General features: G+C 37.0%; 1 protein-coding gene across 1 annotated transcript in view; it reads right to left on the bottom strand.

Annotated features, from left to right (window-relative positions):
* Positions 1-3,455: 3,455 nt before the first annotated feature.
* The window catches only part of samd10b (sterile alpha motif domain containing 10b), a 53,357-nt gene continuing 36,085 nt past the window's right edge, over positions 3,456-20,727 (bottom strand). Inside the window, exons 4-5 of the mRNA XM_043224057.1 lie at positions 12,575-12,715; positions 3,456-5,255 (exon numbers count right to left, since the gene is read on the bottom strand). Of these exons, the coding sequence (XP_043079992.1) occupies positions 5,233-5,255; positions 12,575-12,715 (164 nt within the window). The 3' untranslated portion in view covers positions 3,456-5,232. The remainder of the gene's footprint in view (positions 5,256-12,574; positions 12,716-20,727) is intronic.

Raw genomic sequence — 20,727 nt, 5'->3', positions numbered from 1 at the left:
TCATCACGCGGCTGCGATCCTCCATGTCGCGTGGTAATTGCCTCTCAAGGTGGCGGTGGAGATCGACCGCTCTTTAATTATCTGTTTGCGTGACAGCTGCTTCCACCGGTGACGCTCATCAGAGACGCGCGCCTCTGATCTCTGCACGGAAGAAGCGCACAGTCACTCAGGCCTCCCCCGCAGGGAGCGAAGAAACGGGTGGCGAAAGAGAGCTACAAAGCCTGCTCGGGCTGACGGTGTTTGTGACCCGATATTGGAGAATTAGAGAAGCGGGCGCCATGAAACAGCTTTCAAGTACATCCGATTCACACAAGTAGTTCTTCGCCCTCCCAGGCCCCAAGCTCTGCCCGCTCGAGGACAAGAAATCCTTTTTTGTTGAATGTCCGAAGTTTGAAAGTTACAAGTTACAAGTTAATTGGGTAAGTTACCCAATTCAAAAATCGCTTGTGTGCATTGGGCAGGCAATTATAGAAATGATCATAAGTAAGTGTAGATAAACGGATAATATCCTGGCAGAAATTGAATCAGTCACTGTTTCTGTCTGATTTTGTGGGGTTTTTTGTTGTTGTTGTTGCCGGATCATTAAAACAAAATATTCATTTTGGATGTAATATGCGATTCTGTGCATTGATACGAATACGAAGTGTAACGTACCTGAACTTATCTTGAAAGAAATATGTAAATAATATGCAATCTGCAGCAACAACAACAACAACAAAACATCGCTAATTTCAAAGGGGAAAAAAATAAATGGGAATCGCAAAAATCTGAGATTTGGATTTGCAATGAATAAACTTGTAATAAACTTTGTGATAAACTTACAATTAAAAAAAGAGTAAATGATTAGATATAAATCAGAATTCTGAGAAAAAAATCTAAATTGTGAACTTGAAAGTGAAATATTAACTTTTATTTTAAAATTTTAAGACAAATATTTGCTAGATGCAAACTTGCACGTTTGAGAAAAAAGTCAGAATTGTGAGATGTTAACTCTGAGATGTTAATTTTTGAAGTCAAAATTGTAAGTTATAGAAATGCAAGAAAAATCTGAATTATAAGATAAAGATAAACATAAGATAAACAGTTTACAGTAAATAAGTCATAATTGTGTGTTATAAACTCCCCATTCTAAGAAAGAAAGTTTAAATGATTAGATATAAACTTGGGGTAAAAACATAAAACTCATAAATGCGATAAATAAACTCTCTAAACATCTTTTTGAATGTGTTGTGGAAATGGTCTGCTATAGCTACGGAAGGCTAATTCTTCACAAAGATAAAATGTACCAACAGATTGTTACACAAGGATTACACCGACTGTCCGTTTCATCAAGCACATAAACTCCTGTCCTCATTTCAGCACGCAACATTTCCAAACTCACGTTTGAGGTATGAATATGTGTGTCATTTATTCTAAAACTCAGAAGGGAATCCACGGCTCCAAAATGCTAATTCTGTTACGGGTTTTAGGATACAAACCGAACGGCTCTATTGAGTATTGAATGCTTTCGAGAGGCTTTAGAAGCGGTTTCAAATCCTGAAAATGAGATGGAGGGGGGAAATAATGGATGCGGGCCAGATGCACGCAGCGGGGAATAAACTGGTGATTAAAGGAATGTGGAGGAGTTAAAAAAATCGTACAAAATGCCTTTCGTTTAAAACCTAGCGGGCTGCCTAACTAAACAATGTTTTTGACATCACACCCAGGTTTTGATGCATCAGTCATGCCTGAAAATGTTCAGCTAACTAAAGACAAAGGCAGGAGCTTTAGAAAAACAAGTCTGAGACGGATATACAGTTAAGCTAAAAGTGATGTTTTTTTCCCGTGGGTCTCCTGAAGTGAATCAGCTCTCTACTGAGTGACCAGGAGAAGCTTGAGGTATTCAGACACACGGCTCACAGAGGTCCTTCATGAATAAGAAGAGCGGTAACTATCTCTCCTCCATCTCAGAGATCCAGCTCGGCAGGAGAGCACAGAACACCTGTGGATGTGAGAGAGAGAGACGGATATCTTCTCTGGCGGCCCAAGCAACTCAATGAGCTTTTTCTGTTTCGGTCGTGTTGTACGAGAATAGGTCGCATTAAAGGGGTAGTTCACCCAAAAATGGAAAGTCTGTGCTTAATTACTAAGCCTCATGTCGGTCCATACCCGTAAGACCTTCGTTCGTCTTCTGAACACGAGTTATTTTTTTATGTAATCAACCGAAATGCGACCGAAACGCTCCTAGGCTCAAAAACGTGTGGTAAAATGTACAGTAAAAAACTGGCAGCTGTGGTTGGCAGAGGTTTACCGTAAAAATACGACAGAAATTTTTTGGGGGGGGGGTTTACAGATTAGAATTTAAATTAACATTTAAAACTGTATTTAATTAACTGTTATAAAGTTAACATACCAACACACGATACTGAATAAATGCAATAAGCATTCATTTAACAATATTAGATGTGACATACAAGCCCAATTTACAAAACTGCTAAGAAATTATTTCAATGAAAAAACATCAAATGTGAAATGTAAAGAAGGGAACGTCAATTTGCGTTTTTCATTCACTGCAACTTATACATTCTATTCCACGTCCAAAAACTGTACACTACTGTAAAATTACATGCCATTTCCATCACAGTTTTCATCATATATATATATATAGTATGGGAATCGTTTTTTACTGTAGTTATTTTGCAGTCTTTTTTACATTGTAGTACCTAAGGACATCAATTAAGTACTTCAGTGACTCATCTGTAATGTATTGAAGATTTTATGTGCGCAAAAAAACGACTTTATTCAACAATTTCTTCTCTTCCGTGTCAGGAGCAACAGTGGTCTTCATTTGTTAACAAATCAGTGTATTTGGACACATCTGAACATAACTTTCTCACTTTTATGCACTAAATTTTTTTTCTCACTGAAATATCTCTGTTAGGTAATATCTAATTAAATATCCGAATGAATGAATAAACAAAATTCATTGGCAACAAAAAAGAACATCTTGTTCCTGAAAAACCATGACCAACATCGAGAGAATCACCTGTAACCTGCAGAAGAGTCATTAAGCAAATCTTGGAGCATATGAATCTTTTTGGTGAACAAAGTCTAAATATCTGAGTGACTAATTAAAGTTATGCATACATTATCCAAAAAAATTAATAAAAACTAATAAAAGCAGTCAGTGTGCTGATCTTGTCACTTAAAATAAAATCCTGAAAAATTCATCAACATTTCCACAAAAAACATTAAAGATTTCAGTTTTTTATCATTGATAATAAGAAGAAATGTTTAGCAAATCAGCACATGAGAATGATTTCTGAAGGATCACTGAAGACTGGAGTAAAAACAGTTATTTGCTGTAGATAAATCTGATAAACTTGGGTGATTTGGGCATTTTTAATAAACGCTCTTTACTTTGCATGTATTCCGCTACACCATAACTGTTCACACAAACTTCACGTATGAAAATCTGTACTTAGAAAACTTTATTCCAAAACACACGCATACAGCTGTCTTTGCCACGCCATTTCTTGTATAATCACGCTGGTTCCAAGTCATTACGTAACCAATGTTCATTTCCCCTCACATTTTTGCATAACAAGATAAAAAAAAACCCATTGCATGTCTGAAGAGAGCGTGTCAGAATGCACGAATCAGCGAAACGCTCTGGAAACCCATCTATCATTACGTCAGAGAGAACTCTCTCACACAAACGTTTCTAACCTGAATGGACTGAAATGGTTCGTGTCAGATTTCCGTCAGCTTTGAGTGCGTTGCGTAAAAGCCTTGAACAATGACCGCATTGTAATACAGCAACGTTCAAGCTTTCCTTAAACACGCCACTGCGTCACAGTGTACTCGAGTGTCGAAGCGTTCGGGATTCATCAGCACTAATAAAGACAAAATCACAATAAGGAAAGAATTCGATTCTCTCCGCAAAAGCTCCTTTATCACGCCAGAGGAAACAAACGGTCTCTGTACGGTACATACTTAACATGTCCCCTTGAGTTCTTGGACATAACAAACCTCATTGCTCAAAATCCTAGGTCACACAGCCTACAAACATTAAAAGTTAGCTTTTGGATTATTATGCCGGAAATAACAACACAGCCTCGTCCGCGCCGACCCAACAAACACCAACACACTCATCCATAGAAACCAACGACTATTTGGTGTTCTCTTCAATCTCCACTTGACCTGAAAGAGAAAACTTTAACTGTACTTGAAGTGTGATGTGGATTCAACGCAACACCGAATTGATGTAAGCGTTTGCTTGCGTAGAGTATGTTGCAGAACTAAATTTCGTCTCCAGCCATGCAGACACGTGGCACCTCTTTACATTATTGCTCGGACGACGGGGACTTCTACGAGTGATCTAGACATGTACTCTAACTCCTAGAGCAAAGGTATATTCGTACTCTGATATATTCTTTGTATATTAGGAGAAAACCTGCTACGTCGTGTGCAAGATTTTATAAAGGACAGTGAAATCGAGAATATAATTTATGAGGGTAACAGCAGGAACAATGTACAGCTTTTGAACGTCCTGAGAAGAAAAGCCAAACGATGGTTGTGTGCATCTGATGTTATTAACATTCATTCGTTTTTTTAAACAAACTGTCCATAATATCCAGTTTCAGATCATGTAGTCTGTGTTTTTTTGTCGGCGTGAACATCCCCTTAGCTTGAACGGGAAGATGTTGGATAATCAAACTTCATGCCTTACATCTAATTCTCTGCGAATGAAATGATACAATCTATCGTGAGAGGTAGGAGAAGGAATAGTACGTTCCCGCACTTGTAGAAACAGGATTTCTTCAGCATTGCATCTACGTCCACGAGTGAAAAAAAAGCAGGTCTGTCAGACATCCCAACACTAGATGAGATGAACTGCTCTGAATTGATCTGAGATCAGCGTTCGTCTTCTGATTGGGAGTCAACTTCTTAAAGTCAAAATTCTTGACCCAATGCTCAACTGTTGTCTGACAGAGCTAGGTTTTGTAGAGATGAGGTGAGACTTGAATCTTATCACTATATTACAGTTTTAGAGTCCGACTTTGTCCTTTTGAGTCCCGATCAGATCTGCATAAAAAGACGGTCCTGTCTGTTAAACTGGTGTTGAGTTATCAGTCCACAGCTCCACCGCCGGGCAGATTTCTGCTCTCTCTATTTCTGTCTGTAGCCTTTTGGAACAAGTCCTCCCGTATCTGCCGGGAAGTCGAGAGAGCCGCCAAAAGGATAGACGAGCTATGAAATGTTGCCGAAGGAAGCTGTAAAGAGAGAAAAGAGACAAGAGAATGAAAAAGAGAATAAATTATTCATGTGATTGCAGGAAATGCATGTGGAGAAGGGATGTGCATCACAGAACCTCTCCTGTTAGACATTTACTCACTATCCATGGATTTAGCTTCTTATCTATTAGATCCCTCTGTACCTTCATGTTCTCCCCTCTAATGCTTGTCTTTGAGGGAGGAACTCAGATCTTTAAAAACACTCATAAATGTGCATCATGTGCACACTTCAGATCTTAAGGCTGTTCCCAAAGGCGGCGGCAGCAGCGCTACACAGCCTTTATAGATGCCTTCCTTTGTGCACGATTCTAATTCAGCATCAAACTCTATTTCAATTATACAAAGCAGTACAGTCAAAGTTTGAATTCTAATTAACAGAAACCATTTGAGTATGCAATAATTTAGGCTATTTAAAGTATATATACAAGGCAATTAAGTTCCCACAGGCAGACAAGAGATAATAGTAAAACTGAGCTTTTCAAAATTCTAAATCAATAAAGTGAAAACCATATATTAGACAATGGTTTATGGGTTTATCTTTAGATCAATGTCTCCTAGCAGAAATTGTAAAAGTTTCGAAACAGTGTGACCTAATTAAGCCTCCTTTGTTGAAATCATGTGACTTTGCCTGATGTAGTGGTGGGCCGATAATCACATAGTAATAGGCCGATAATAAATAACACATGCATGATTTATTTATTTATTTTACACAATAGTTCAACAGAAATAATTAAAACTTGATACAAAAATATGTCTACAAAAATAAACAGATTCCAGCTGCATAAATAAGTGAAAATAAAGTTGTTAAAAACAAATGAAAAGTAAGTAAACTCTGTAACTAACTAAGCAGGGAATGATCTGTTTAGTTTGTATGCAATGGAAATATAATAATCTACTTTTGTAATAATGTGTACATATTATTTATACAGCTTGTCAATACCCTTACATAAAAATTTTGTACCTTATCTACTCCTAAATCGGTTTGTATTTGCACGTAGTAGTAGTAATATGTACCCATAAGCTGTTATTAAACAAGTTTTTTTGATAAATGAGGTGCAAAAATCTACCTTTGAGGGCACTGGCACACTGAGAAGCTATTGCACCCCTAAAACAAAATTGTATATTTTTATATATTTTTTCTAAAGGTGTATTTTACCTCTTTTACTAAAATGACAACATAGTCTAATTTAACCAGGGTTGCCAGGTTTTCACAGTAAAACTCAATTGCTACTTAAAACTATTCCAAAACGAGCCAAATTGCTTTTCAAGGGGAGACGATACAAGTGTTGGTGGGGTAAAATACACGTCTTTTGGCAGGGTTGATAAAAGTCACATTCCAGACTTGGCAACACTGCTTTCAAATGTACATTTAACTGACTCCCATTTGGACCGTTGCCTATCATGCATTGCAATTTCTTCCATTCTTCTAATTCTAGGTTTTTTTCTAACTACTTGTTCGTATATTATTTGTGTGATGCACTATGGGATTTCCAAGGTTTTGGAAAACAGTCAAAATCCAGGTTGGAGATTGTTCACATTTAATTTGATTAGTGTGCACTTGTTAGAAAAATGCTTCAAAAGCGAGCGTTTCTTAAGGTGCAGATGTGAAGCAACCATCAATCATACGTGAAGTGCTGCAGCGACAGACCGCCCAGATGTTGTTTGAGAGTTTGAGCGGAGCTTGTCTTGAGGTAACAATTAACATAACTCTCAAGAACATCATGGTGTGCTATATTTCTTATCTGTCACCAGCTGAGAGTGTTATCTGAGAAAAATGCAGGAAGGATCTTTTCATCAAGGGCAGAAACAAAAAGGACTAGACAAAATGAGATCATATCGGAATACATTATAACTGTAGCAGCCGGCTGTCTACTAGAAACACTGCATGATTTATTTTTTTTTGTTATGCAATCAGTTTGTAGGGATTGTAAAAAACACTGATTGCAATTTACAGACGTGTTTCTTCATGCCCGGGCAATCAATGATAGTCTAGCTCAATCTGATCTGAAAAAAAAGTAAGAAAATGAAAGTAAGAAAAGATAAGAGTACAATAGAAGGAGAAATTTAAATCGCTGGACAATGAACAATCAGAGACGAATGCATTTGAGGAAAGGAACAGGTGGTTTGTATGAAATAACACTGTGCCAAAGCTGAGGAAAGTCAGAACGACAGCCTCTGATGAAGACAACTGATTACTGCTGTCCATTTATGAAAAGCATTCAGAATGAAAATAGTGAGAGCAGAGACAGCTAGGAGGGGAAGACACCCAATTTCAGTGAGGAGCGGTGTTCAAACTATCCCAGAGCTCCCGGTGAGACCCGGTTTCAGCAAGACAAGACGTCTGAAGTGTCTAAAGGGATCAACGGGTGTTAAGACATTTATCTCGATCACGGGGGGCGCCATTATTTTATGTGCACATTACATTCTGCGTCAATGACGTCAAATGGTTTGACGCGGTGAGCTTCTGCCTCTTTATACTGCAACACAATAAACAGTTCAGAAAATACAATTCTGATAAGAATAAAGTTGATTCTGATTCTGATTCATAGCCATTTTCCTAGCGATGAAAGTTGGACGAAATAATGGAAAGATGCCTGTAGACGAATAAAACTTCCTAAAGGTTGTTTCTTTGTCCTTTCCACGTTAGTTCAGAAGCCTTTGACTCTTTTAGCAGACCACAGCTACCGAAAGAGCTTACAAACGGCCGAGACAAGAAATGCTGTGCCGTCCCATTGGGATGTAAACAGACCCAAGCTTTTTATTACGGAGTTTCTTATTGTGGATTTCCCTCAATATACAGGTCATTTAGACTTCTAGTGGGGGAAAAAATCATGGTGTGGCATTTGGTTTAAGCCTATGGTTGTATCTATCGTGTCCTGTAAGCTCTTTTATTTGCTGTGGTCATCATATCAGTCATTTATTTTAGAGTTGTCTATTCTGAGCTCACCGAGAGCAACCATTTTATGTCATCAGAATTATGACCCCCCCACACAGTCCAAAATATGTATAAAATAATGTGAATTTTTATTAACATTCATGGGTTTTCTTCTACATATTTCAGTAAGGGACATCAATTACATTACGTCAAACCGTACAAGTCTTAATTAATAATTTAGTAATAACATATATTGAGGAGTTGGCAATGCTTTATTTGAAGTTGTCCTTTTTATACATTACATGTCCTTATTACTATAATTACTATGAATTATGCATAATTACATGCAAGTAACCCTAAACCAAACCCTAACCCTAACCACGTAGTTAATTAATATTATTCAGCACTTAAATGTATAATTACACTATATAAATGGTGATGTACTTTCTGATTGAACACATATTTTTCATTATGTTTTTCTTTCTAAAAATACTTCTCTTTCTTTTCGTTTCCCATGTACATAATGAATGGATAACTACGGAAACCTAGGATTTGTTTTTCCCCACGCTGAACCTTGCCCTCCATCTGGAACTTTCCATGAACACGACCCAATAGGGTCTGAAATTTATAGTCAACATCAAGGGAAAAGAGTGGGTTGACCTTTAGAAAGAGCTGACTATCAACGTCAGGAGGTCAAACTATGCCTAAATGTTAGAGTGTGTGTGTGTGTGTGTATATATATACGTATAGCAAAAAAACATAATCACATGTAAATTATTTAATCTTTTTTTATTAATATATTTATGATCTTCTAATATCTTATGAAGTTTGGAAAATGCAGTCAACATTACATAAAAAAAGCTAATTATGTTCGAAATTATGTTAATTTTAAGCAATGTTCAATTTACCAGCACAACATACTGACACAACACACGAGTTGAGTTTTTGGGTGAACAGTTCCTTTAAAGCTGAAAAGGAAAAAGAAACGAGATGAAAAATGTGCGTTGAGTAGCTTGTTGTGGCAGATGTTTGGAAGGGCCTCAGGATGCTCTCCTGATGGAAACAGGCATATGGAGGAGACAAGCTGATTACGCTGGCGGATGTCTCAGGGATTTTGTGTGGGTCGCTCTGCTCTAAATGAAGCTGAGTCTCAGAGACTTCCCGTCGGGTTCACAGCGTTAGCTACATCAACATTTAATTGGTTTGTTGAAGATTTATTTGTCTGAGCATCCCATATCTGTCTCCTTTAACGAAAATAATTTCACAATTGATATTCGGTTTGATCTTTTGCGGTGTTCTCAGATCTTTTTTCGCGGTATGAAACGAAACACTAAAGCAACCCTCCTAAATAGCAACACAAGGAAAGTGCATTACAAAGCACGTAAAAAATTCATTGAAACAGCATGCATTCGTTTGTATGAACCCTTTTTAGGAAAAACATCTCGGCGAGATTAGTGCTTAAATACAAATGTGACGTCCGAAACATGACAATGAAGCTAAAAAAAGGATGTTTCCATGCACTCGCTTTGTTAACTGGAACAAACGATTGCATTGTTTGCTATGATGAAGAGGTGGATTACAGGTTTTGCTCTTCTATTTGTGCTGAGATGTTTAAGGCTATTACAGTTGGACGATTGGGTGGTAATTTGGAGAAGAGGTAATAAGGTTTGGTGTTTCAGTAGAAACAGCAATTATAGTGTTGGGAGAATCTGCCTCGCTCTCGGCTAAATTGCTTCGGTGAGAGGAAGGAGGAGGGTTCGGCGAGGGATGAAGAGGGCAGAATTACTTAGCCTTACTGGGATCCAAAAGAACAAAGCAATTTAGAAGAGTACAGAGGCAACATGGCAGAGGATAAATACAAGATAGCGATTGGACTGAAAGGTCAATCTACACCTCCGAATCACTCATGTGAGCGTTATGAGCTTCAGCAGAGAGCCGGAGAAGTCCAGTCCAGAAATCCTCTCTGATGGGTATCAAGCTGATCGTTAATAGACAATGCTAAATTATTGGGCAGAAAGCTTTTACCCTCAGTGATACACTGTATATCGTAAAATTGCTACATCTATATATTTATACTGATAAATGAAACCATATTTGTTGCAGCACCGGTATGTGAGTTGCACGGGACATAAAAGTAGCTGTTGTGTAAAAAAAGACATGGACTTATCATGTAAAGAGTCCCCCATTTCTCACTCCGCTTTCCTGTTAAATCTCTGTTGTACTGGTAAAAGAAAAAGGTCCCTAAATAAATCATTTAAAAAATTAATGATACATAATTAAAGAGTTTTAAAAAAAGATTTTTTTTAGAGTATATTATATGATCTGTGGTTTACGTTTTAAGATCAGTAAAATGTTTTGTAAAAAAAATTAATACTTTTAATTAGCAAGGATGCATTAAGCTGATAAAAGTGAGTAAACATAGCAATACAGTTTTATGAAAAAAATGTTTTTAAAAGTATCCACGAAAGTAATATTAGCATAACTGTTTTTAATGGTGATAATAATGGGAAAAGGTTCTTGTGCAGCAAATGAGCAGATTAGATTCAATTCTGAAGGATCATATGACACTGAATGATGCCGAAAATGAAATATATTCAAATAGAAATCCTACTACTGTTTTCACTGCATTTTTCACAGCTTGGTAAGCATAAGAGATTTCTTTTAAAGCATGAAAATGAATCACAAATCTCCAAATCCCCCAAAAAAGGATTGTGAACGGTACATCTCTTTCAGATCAATATCAGCTAAACGCACATCTCAGGTATAGGTTATCGTAATAATAAAAAAGAGGCAGAAAAAAGAGGGACAAATTATCAACCAATCAGAACATATTATGTTTATGTGAAGCTGAATTTTGGACCAGTGATGTTTCAGAGTGGGAGTGGCTATCAAATCTGCCCAGTAACCATGCGATAAAGTTTGAGAATGAATTTTCTTACAGAAGAAATTCTTACAGGTTTATAATGAGGGTGAGTAAATTATGACATAATAACTGAATGTACACTTTTGGTTGAACTATTGTTTTAATGTAAGTTAATAACCTTTTAACCTTTTAAAGTGCTAAATATTTGAAGACATGCTTTATTTGGGTGTTAAATACCAGTAACATGACAAGCGCAAACGTTACTAAAACTCGATTCATTTGAATACCTTCCTCCCATATCTTGTGCTTCTGAAAGGGAAACTCCTACAAATGCGTATTCAATCAAGTCAGGTGCAAAAATGACTGTGTCCTCACCTTTTCAGTGATAATTCGCCATTGCGCATCTTTATCCTGACAGTACTATTTTAATGGCAAAAGACGGTTTGCGCTGTTGCAAGCTGTTAGTAAAACTGGCTTAGTCTCTTCTGTGGCTTTCTTGTTTTCCCCCCAATCAATATTTCATATTTTCATTCATGCCGGCTGAATCAAATATGACAGGCTGCTATTGACGGCCTCTGTTTAGACGTCCAGTGGAAACCCTGCTGGCTGAGAGACGCATCTAAGAATAAACTCAGATAAGCTGTGTCCTCCAGCCGTGCCGAACAGTCTCCAGGAGCCAGACTTAACACGCTCTGACAGGTGACGCCGACTATCAGAAACAAACTAATCAGCATTGACGGCACTTTCATTTGACCGTCCTCCTCTCTCCAACACCCTTCACCTGTCTGAACCCTCACCCAGGTCCTCTGTTTGAACCTCAGGTGAGGACTTTTTCTCTGGGTGGCTCAATTAGATTCCTTTATCAAAGCACGGAGACCAGGACCTGGTGAAGTGTTAAATTAAATTTGGCCCCTAAGCTGTTGGTAGAATTCCCTGACACAGCGTTTAAGTGGTCTCTAATTCCCTTTCCTTGTTAATGTGGGGTACACTGGGCTTTGACACTTGCTGAGGCGAGAGTTCTCACCGCGTCTGCTCCAAGGAGACCCCTCACACTTTGTGTCTTCAACTATGGGTTGTCCTTTAAAACTTTGAAAGTTGTGTTTAAGTGATCTTCAAAAAAAGAGATACATATAGCCTTTTGTATCCCAAAAAGACCTAATAGGCTACCTAATTATATAGAGATAATTTTTATGTGTGTGTGTTTTATTACATACAATGATTTCTGCTTCTTAAATTTAATTGGCTGATATATAATTTAATATAATATGAATATTGTCTGATCCTGACAAACCATACGTCAATGGAAAGCTTATTTATTCAGTTTCAGATGTTGTACAAATCTCAGAAATCTAGAAATCTACCCTTATAATACAATATAATATAATATACATGCAGTAAAATTGTTTGTCCTCTTTGTTTTTTACTTATGTGTCAGAAGAAACAAAAGTGCATGAAAAAAAGCACATGTATTTAAAATATGTCTATTAGGTAAGTTAGGTTATGCTACATACAATGTTTGAATGAATCTCTGTCTCACATGGGAAATTGTTGACCTCTCACCTCTGCTGAGCAGCTGTAGGTTACGCACTTCCTCTCTGACCTGAAGCTGTAGGACCTGCTGCAGGACTTCCTGTCTCAGTGTCTCTTGGATTATACCCATTCTCTGCAGCTTCTCTCCGTTCAACCGCAACAGGGCACGACCTGAAAAAAGTGTGTGAGAGGCAGGATGAATGACAGTTTAAAAAGTCAAAGTCAGCTTTGGAAAATAGCGAGACGGAACAGAAAAGGATTATATCCAGAGACAATTTGATCAGTAGTATGGAATTGGTTTACATTTGTTTAAATCCCCACAGAAGCCATCAAATTCATGTCACAAGTCTTGCCAACAGAACAAGACAACCCCCAAAAAGTCCTGCAGATGTCCTGCTGCTTTCTGAATATGAAAAGAGTAACCAGAGATAGAAGACTTTTCCTTTGTGCAGTTCACAGGGGTGTAAGGTGCTATTTATATAACTTAAAATGCAGTAAAAAAAAAGAAGGAATTTACATAATACATAATAAAAATATCAACCATAAAAAAGCAACAAAATAAATCTTTATAAAATCAGTGTTAGCTATATTTTACCAGTTTTGTGTATGCAGTGTATCTTTTTTATTGGGCTACAATATCGGTAGCTAAGCTGCAACATGCTAAAACTGTACTGAAATCAATTGTGATTTGCATCTCTCATTTCACTTCCCTTGAGAAGTGACATTTCTGTGGCTCATGGAGCCGGTGTAGAGCTGTACAAATCTCTTATGAGGATCAACCCCGGAACGCTAACTCAGAAGACAGCATGTAGCATGTAACATACAGGTTTTTCAAATGAAAGTTTTTTTTTACCTCAGCAATCATACAGTCTGACGACATAAAGCACGCATGTACCTCACTGTCAGAGTCCTGTCCTTCAAAAAGCACCACAAAGCGGGGGAATTTATTGTCATTTGCCCCGAATGCGCTCGCTCTAATTAGATGCATAAATCAACTCATTCTCTCTTGCAATATAATCATCCATCCTCATTCTCACCTGGCAAGAACACAGACACTCCCTCAGAAGAACGCCATGTATACAGTTTATGTAACCGGAGTCTATTTTAGGCCACATTAATGAATGTGTTCAATTTCCGCACATATTGCTTTGTGTAATGATTACTAATGAATTCGGGTTACGTAAGGCCCATTGTGTGACCTTGGATGAGTGTATTGATTTGTGTGGCGTGTGTCCAGGAACATCGGCGCTGGACAGCTATTCCCCTCCGTAAATGAAACATAATGACCTTAATAACAGCTGGCTGTGGCTATTTCTCTGATGATGTAGTGGAATTGGAGAGACGAGTGCAGTGTGGTTTGGGGGTTCAGGGATTGGATGGCGATGATTACAGTTTTACAGATCGTTTACAGAACTTCATGAGCTGTCTCTTGAGAGAAACCACTACCTGCCGTTTAATTACTTTCTCATAAGCGAGATTCGGTTACAGAAACTTCTATGAGTTCAGACACGGTGAACAAAATGACTCCTCTTGGTTAGCCAGTGGTTAGAGGCAGAAAGGTTGACCGCCTTTCAAGTCGGCTAACACATAGCACAACGCATAGTTTCCTTTCGTTTGCTGACAGGAAGTTTGGTTAAAGACCTATATACTGTAGATACACTCTGTAGGCTTATAGAAAAAATAAATACAATTCGCAGCATTGTTTCAATCTGCAATGAACACTAGTGGCAGCAAAACACAAACAACTTTATTCCTTTTCTCAAAAATAATGATTACAGGGCATATCATTGATTAATAAATAGCTATTTACATGCAGTTCCTTGCACAGTACTATTTTATGACCTCTTTTTACCGTAGTGCATGATTTGTGAAATTAATTTTGAAGTCTGCATCATATATCACCTCCATGTGTAGCTTTTCTCATGAAGTAAACTTGCTCAGTAGAGCACCCGGTACAGCATAAAAGTCCAAAGTCATAAACGTTATGATCAATATTTGAATTATATCTGAATTTAAAAGGCATAGTTTCAGTTAGGGCAAAGTTTTTTGGCTTCTCCTCTGAGGCCACAAGAAGGCATTGCTAATTGCTAATTGCTAATGCACATATTTCTTCATTTAAAAACAAAACATGAGAAACTGTGGGTTGGGAAGTGTAAAATGCCATAAAGTTTTGAGACATTTTTATAAAAGTTGAACGTTAATCATTTATATCAATTTTACATGGCTTTCTGAATATGTGGCTCTTTTGTGTGAGACGCGAGTGTAACTGTGATAGATGTCTGTCTAGAAAATGTCCAAAATAAGCTCTCGGTGTGAACAGCTTGGTTTCAGTTTTGACGTAAACAAGATTTGAGCTAAGAATTGCTTTTTCCGCATTCACAGAATGCTCACTACCAAACAAAAAACAGTGTGACTAGGGCCTAAGTCCAATCTTCAGATTCTGTAAGACTTTCTGGTAAACGTTCCTCACCACAACAGAAGTCCCGCCTCTGCATTCATTGTGAATAATGTCGAGCGCTTCTCACTACCAACTGAACCCCTACGTTATTTTCAAATGTATTTAACTTCTGATCTGCTGAGATACATAAAACAACGCACCGAAATATTTGCCAGATTCTTTAAATAAGGCTGAACGTGCTTCTAGTGCCATTCTCTAGTCATGTGACTTGTTGCGAAAGTATCCAAGACATCATTTTGCAGAAATGTCACCACAGGCATGTTTTTCCAATGAGTCTGGGTTGTAATGAGGCCTGCCGGGCTCCAGACCAGCAGGAGGTGCCGATGAGCTGCAAAGACAATGCATATTAGCTTGGACTGTTGCCATAATTATCAACGATGATTATCTACACAGCAAGTGCACAATGACGCTACAATTGCGGGGCAGAGAGACTCGTCCCAATCTCCTTGTGTTGTCATGCCACATGCCACACAGCACACTTTCAGTGTACAGATGGAGCCAGACATCTGTGTCCAGGTGCCCAGGGCAGGCCGGTGCCATAATCTGTCCTTGGTCCAGACATAATGAATGGCTGTTCTCTTTTACATCACAGTGACACAAGACGCTTATCAAAAAATGAATAGTATGCGAAGAGTGCTTGTGCACACTGACAAACCATGACTTGCTACTCTAACAGAGGCAGATTGTATTAATAATGGAATCATTTTAGACAGCATTTTACTGGACAGAAATCTGGACACGGTCATTCATATTTCTGGTCCGTTTTCCCAGAACTTTACTTGACTTTTAATTTTTATGAGTGCACTAACATACAGATGACCTCGAAGCTAACAGACACTCGCTAAAAAGCTTTCTTCACGAAAAGCAATTTCAAATTTTATGGGGTCTTTAATGTGCTTTACTGTACAGTGGAAGAGATCAGCTGCAAAACCAAAGCCGTTTTGCAGAAATATATACGTTTAAAGAGATAAATGGGCGGTCGGTATGAGGGGACATCTGTTTACGTGCGGCTGTGTGTGTGTTTGGACAGTAAAGAACAAAGCCCTTAAATGAAATCACAAGGTGAATCCCAAACAGAGATAGAGAGAGAGAGAGAACAGAAAGAGGCCTGAAAGCACCACGCTGAAATAGCCAGTTCTCAGCATATTACAGTAAATCACAGTAATTCACCAGACACCACTTTATTAAGCTGTGTCCCTCGCCTCTATATCTATAATATATAGCAGAAATCAGAGAGCCTCAAGACGAAACGGCGAGTGCCTTTTCTTTTTGGAAAGGTGATGTTTAAAGTACATTTCTGTAAGATTGTGCAACGTATTTGCATGCAATTAAATTGCGTTAGCTTACGAATGAACCTGTGAACTTTATGAACTTTTGACTGCAGCTCTCTCTGTCTCTTTTATGTAATATATAACAATGTGTCATGTTTGGTGAAATAAAAATATATATGTTAAATGAGGGTATGATTAAGTCAAACTATTGATGTTACGCATTGTTTTGTGCAACGTTTTATCATATGAATAATTTATATTGCACACGTTTTCTCGTTTGGACAGATTAGTAAACATTATAACATTATAACACTTATACACAATATACTGTTAAAAATGTGTAAAATAGACTAGCACCAACACCTGTACATTTTTACTGTGAAATCTGCAGTGTTTTGTTGTGTGTGTGTGTGTGTGTTGGGGGGGGGTTTCCTGTCTGTTTTCCGAGTGGATTATAATTAAAGACTATTTGTGTGGATTCGCTAGTGCTTTCTCAACCAGGAACCGTAACAATTATACTGTTTATTAATTATAATAAATAATTAATTATACTAAATTTCTGCGCATCATCATATTCATTATATGATCAAATTCATATTCTTCAAGCTAGACTTCTAACAATCTTTCCAAACTGCTCTTTCCATTCATCCATCTTCATTTTAAAAAGCATCAATCACTGAAGTATACCATGTTAAGCCAGATGTATAGGCTTTTAAATCAATTGCTAGTGTATTTAACTACTAGGGGCTCATGGGGGATTATTGGACGGAGATGCTCCAGTGACCCAGTGTGCTGTGACGGAGCAACCTCCAGTTGCCCCTGGGGCTTTAAAGGACAGTCACGGACCAACACTGACCCAGTTTCCAGCTCCAGGAATTCACACATGGCTGTGGGGATTGCATTCGCTTCCCAGTCACTCACAGCAGGCTGAGAGGAACAATTAGAGCATGGGTGATGCTAATAACACTGATAATGGAAACGTCCATAACTAGCCAGAAGTGCTTCTTGAGGTTGATATCTGGACTGTGGGGGTTTTCAGAAGCTGCATTGTATTTCCATCTTGCTATGGCTTTCCATTTTGCACAACATCGAGATGTTTTGTAAAGCTCTCTCTCTCTCTCTCTCTCTATATATATATATACACACGCACACTAATTCAGTGCTTTTGAATTCAGCCCTCAAGAAACACTTTATCCAGAATTGCCGTTTGTTTGAGGCTTTTGTGTATCACAGACAGCACAGGTGAACAGGGCAGAAATGAATTCCCCGCAGATGGGTTTAATGTGCTCCCAAATAACACCCTCAGGATAGTGATAGAGGTGCTGTCAAAAACAAGATGAGCTGGAGTAAAGGGGAGAAAGAAAAATGCTTTCAAACTGTTGGTTTTAAAAAGCACGCCTGTTTTTTATTTGCTGTGATTTTTATGACCAAAGAAGACTGAAATTATATTTAGTTGCTTCATTATATATAAAATAACCAGGCCAAATTGTAATTTGCTATTGTCAATGACATGTTAAGAATAGAAAAGAGAATATTTTTTAAATTATACGCTACAATACACCATATCAAAAGTGCACTGTGCACATGCAGTTTGGGTAATTCAAAGTCAAGCTCATTTTTTTACAAGCTTAAATTGCATTGTCAGAAAAATATAAAATTATCAGATTTCATAAAGATTAGTTTTTTTACCTTTACACACCTTTACGTCGTGAAGGTATTACTCTCTTCTATAATGTACATATAAATAGTTGCTTTGAACCACGTGACTTTGATTTGGTGGACAAATGTAATTACAACTGAATATTTAATTAATAACATATGAATAATTTTAACATATTATAACAACATCAATAACGATAATAATAATTATGTAAAGGTTTTCTTTTGAAGACAGTTTAATCAATCTGACATTTTCACTTTATATATTATATTATATTAAGAAATACAAGCACGCTCATTATGGAAAAAATATATATGTGTATCACACACGCATATACATATATATACATACACACACACACACACACGATTACAGCCACTTACATTATTAATAAGCACTGAAAAAATACCAAACTGCACTTTTCATGTCATGGGTTCTTTACGCCCCATTTTAGGATGCTCAACTAATAATTCATATGAACACTGTCCAAAGCAATTCACACTTGCCGCTATCATCTGACTCAAAAGACCAGTACCTGCGTTGGAGCAGACGCACTCTGTGCCTGAAGCAAGCGGCGGTCTTGTCTGACATGAGTCAGTGTCTTACGATGTTATACAGCAGTGTGTGTAACACCGCTTCAAGCCACAGTGCCAATGACCCAGGAAAAATGACACACACAAGCAGCCACTTACGGACACACACCATCTGAGAATGAGGCTTGATAAATGAAGCAATAAATAATAGCGCAGATAATAGAATAAAGCCTCTAGCCGGTGTCGGCGCCCCGGATGAATTACTTAAAGGGGCATTTGGAGGGGGCAGACATTTGTCACTGCACCTAACTAAATGTAATGCTGCTAAAATGAGTGCTTGTGTTCAGCCATCACTGAAGGACAGAAAGAGCCACGGCATGCATAACCCTAAAACATAAGAAGCAGAAAAACACTAGATCACCACTGATTTCTGTTGTTATATATAAATGTATATATGGTACACTATTAAATTCAGCTTTTTTTTTTAAATGGCACAAAACATTTAATGCGCCTCTTGGATTTTAAACTAGATTTTGCTTTTATGGTGGACATGTTATATGTCACTGACCCCAATACAAACCATTCAGCCATCAAATCTCTCCTAAGGCACAACTCTTCCCCGATTGGTTAGAAGACGTCACGTGACTCACATAGCTTGACACTCATATGACATTGAACGGGGTGTCTGTGATTCAAACTACTTATAACACCACATCCTCTGCCTGCCAAATGTTACAAATCCCACAAATAACAAAAGCCGAATGTCCACCTTCGGTGAATCCATTTAGTCTCAGCTCCTCTTCAGAACGAACGCACGGATGGCAGCGCAAAATGATTTTATTACTTGGAAGCTCCGCTCCGGTGACCTCTAGATGGCGAGGCCTCATGGAAATGACTGTGATGTGACAAATGGCTCAACATTAGGGTGTATAATTGTCCATTAGTGAGGGAACTCTGGGAGTTGGATGAGAGTGTGTTAGTTCGAGGATGTGATCTGCCAAAGCTGTTCCTGACAGACCACAGTAAGGCTTGGCAGATCTATAATTATCCCGAAGCTTTACAAAAGAATTACTGCATAATCGCAGTGAAATATAATTTGCATATCACATAAGTAAAATCATTAAAAAGAGTTTAATTTTAAAATAAAGGTTAACTAAAATCACAGGTATTTTGATATTATTGAGATACTATTGGATTATTAGATTTTTTTGGTTAATATTTTTTTTATATTTTAGTTCATTTAGTTTATTTTTAGCTATTTTAATATTTATTATGTATTTATAAATTCCAAACACATGCATGTATATATTTAAGGCAAATTGTATCTTTATATATTAAATATATTTATATAATATGAAATATAAGAATATAACTATATAAATGTATATACATGCAAATATTTTAAAGATATTTAATACCGTATGTGTGTGTGTGTCTTTATATAATATATATACACAATACACACATATATTATGTAAACAAAAACTTTTATTTTGGATGTAATTAATTGTGAGCCTAATATATATATATATATATATATATATATATATATATATATATATATATATATATATATATATATATATATATATATATATATATATACAGACATAAAGGTGAACATGTTGTGAGCTGTAAAGGGATACAGCATGTCTTGGTTAACACAAAGTTTGTTGTTATTCATCCTTATTATATTTATTAATATTTACATAATATTAATAATGTTTAATAATGTTTAAAAAAGAAATTTCATTTTCATTTTCATTTCATTTTCATTTCATAAATTTCAATTTAATGAAGATATTTAAACCATAATCACTATACAATGCCTACCAAAATTATTAAAACAAATTCAAGGTTAAAACAAGGTTTCAATAAATTATGTAAGCTTTGTGCCACTGCTGCTCTAAACCGTATTAGTGATGCCCCAAATCATTAGTTGAATTGAAAATCAAGCTGTTATAAAAGGTATAGGAAGATATTGTCAAGCACTGTTTCAGTAACATAGTTGACATGTTTTGAATGTGTTTTTGTCAATTTTGTCAAAAGAAAAGAAAAGAAAAGAAAAGAAAAGAAAAGAAAAGAAAAGAAAAGAAAATTTGACTTTTTAAAATCAGATTAGTCGATTAATTGAAAAAAGAATCTGCCAATCATATCAAAGAAAGTTTTATATATATAATTTCAGTGAATGTGCTTTATTTCAAGTACAACAGTTTTTTCAACTCTTTTAGCTAACAACTGAAATATATTTTATATATATT

Source organism: Puntigrus tetrazona, chromosome 23 (assembly GCF_018831695.1).
Source record: "Puntigrus tetrazona isolate hp1 chromosome 23, ASM1883169v1, whole genome shotgun sequence".
Lineage (NCBI taxonomy): Eukaryota > Metazoa > Chordata > Actinopteri > Cypriniformes > Cyprinidae > Puntigrus > Puntigrus tetrazona.
This window is presented reverse-complemented; position numbering and strand designations above follow the sequence as displayed.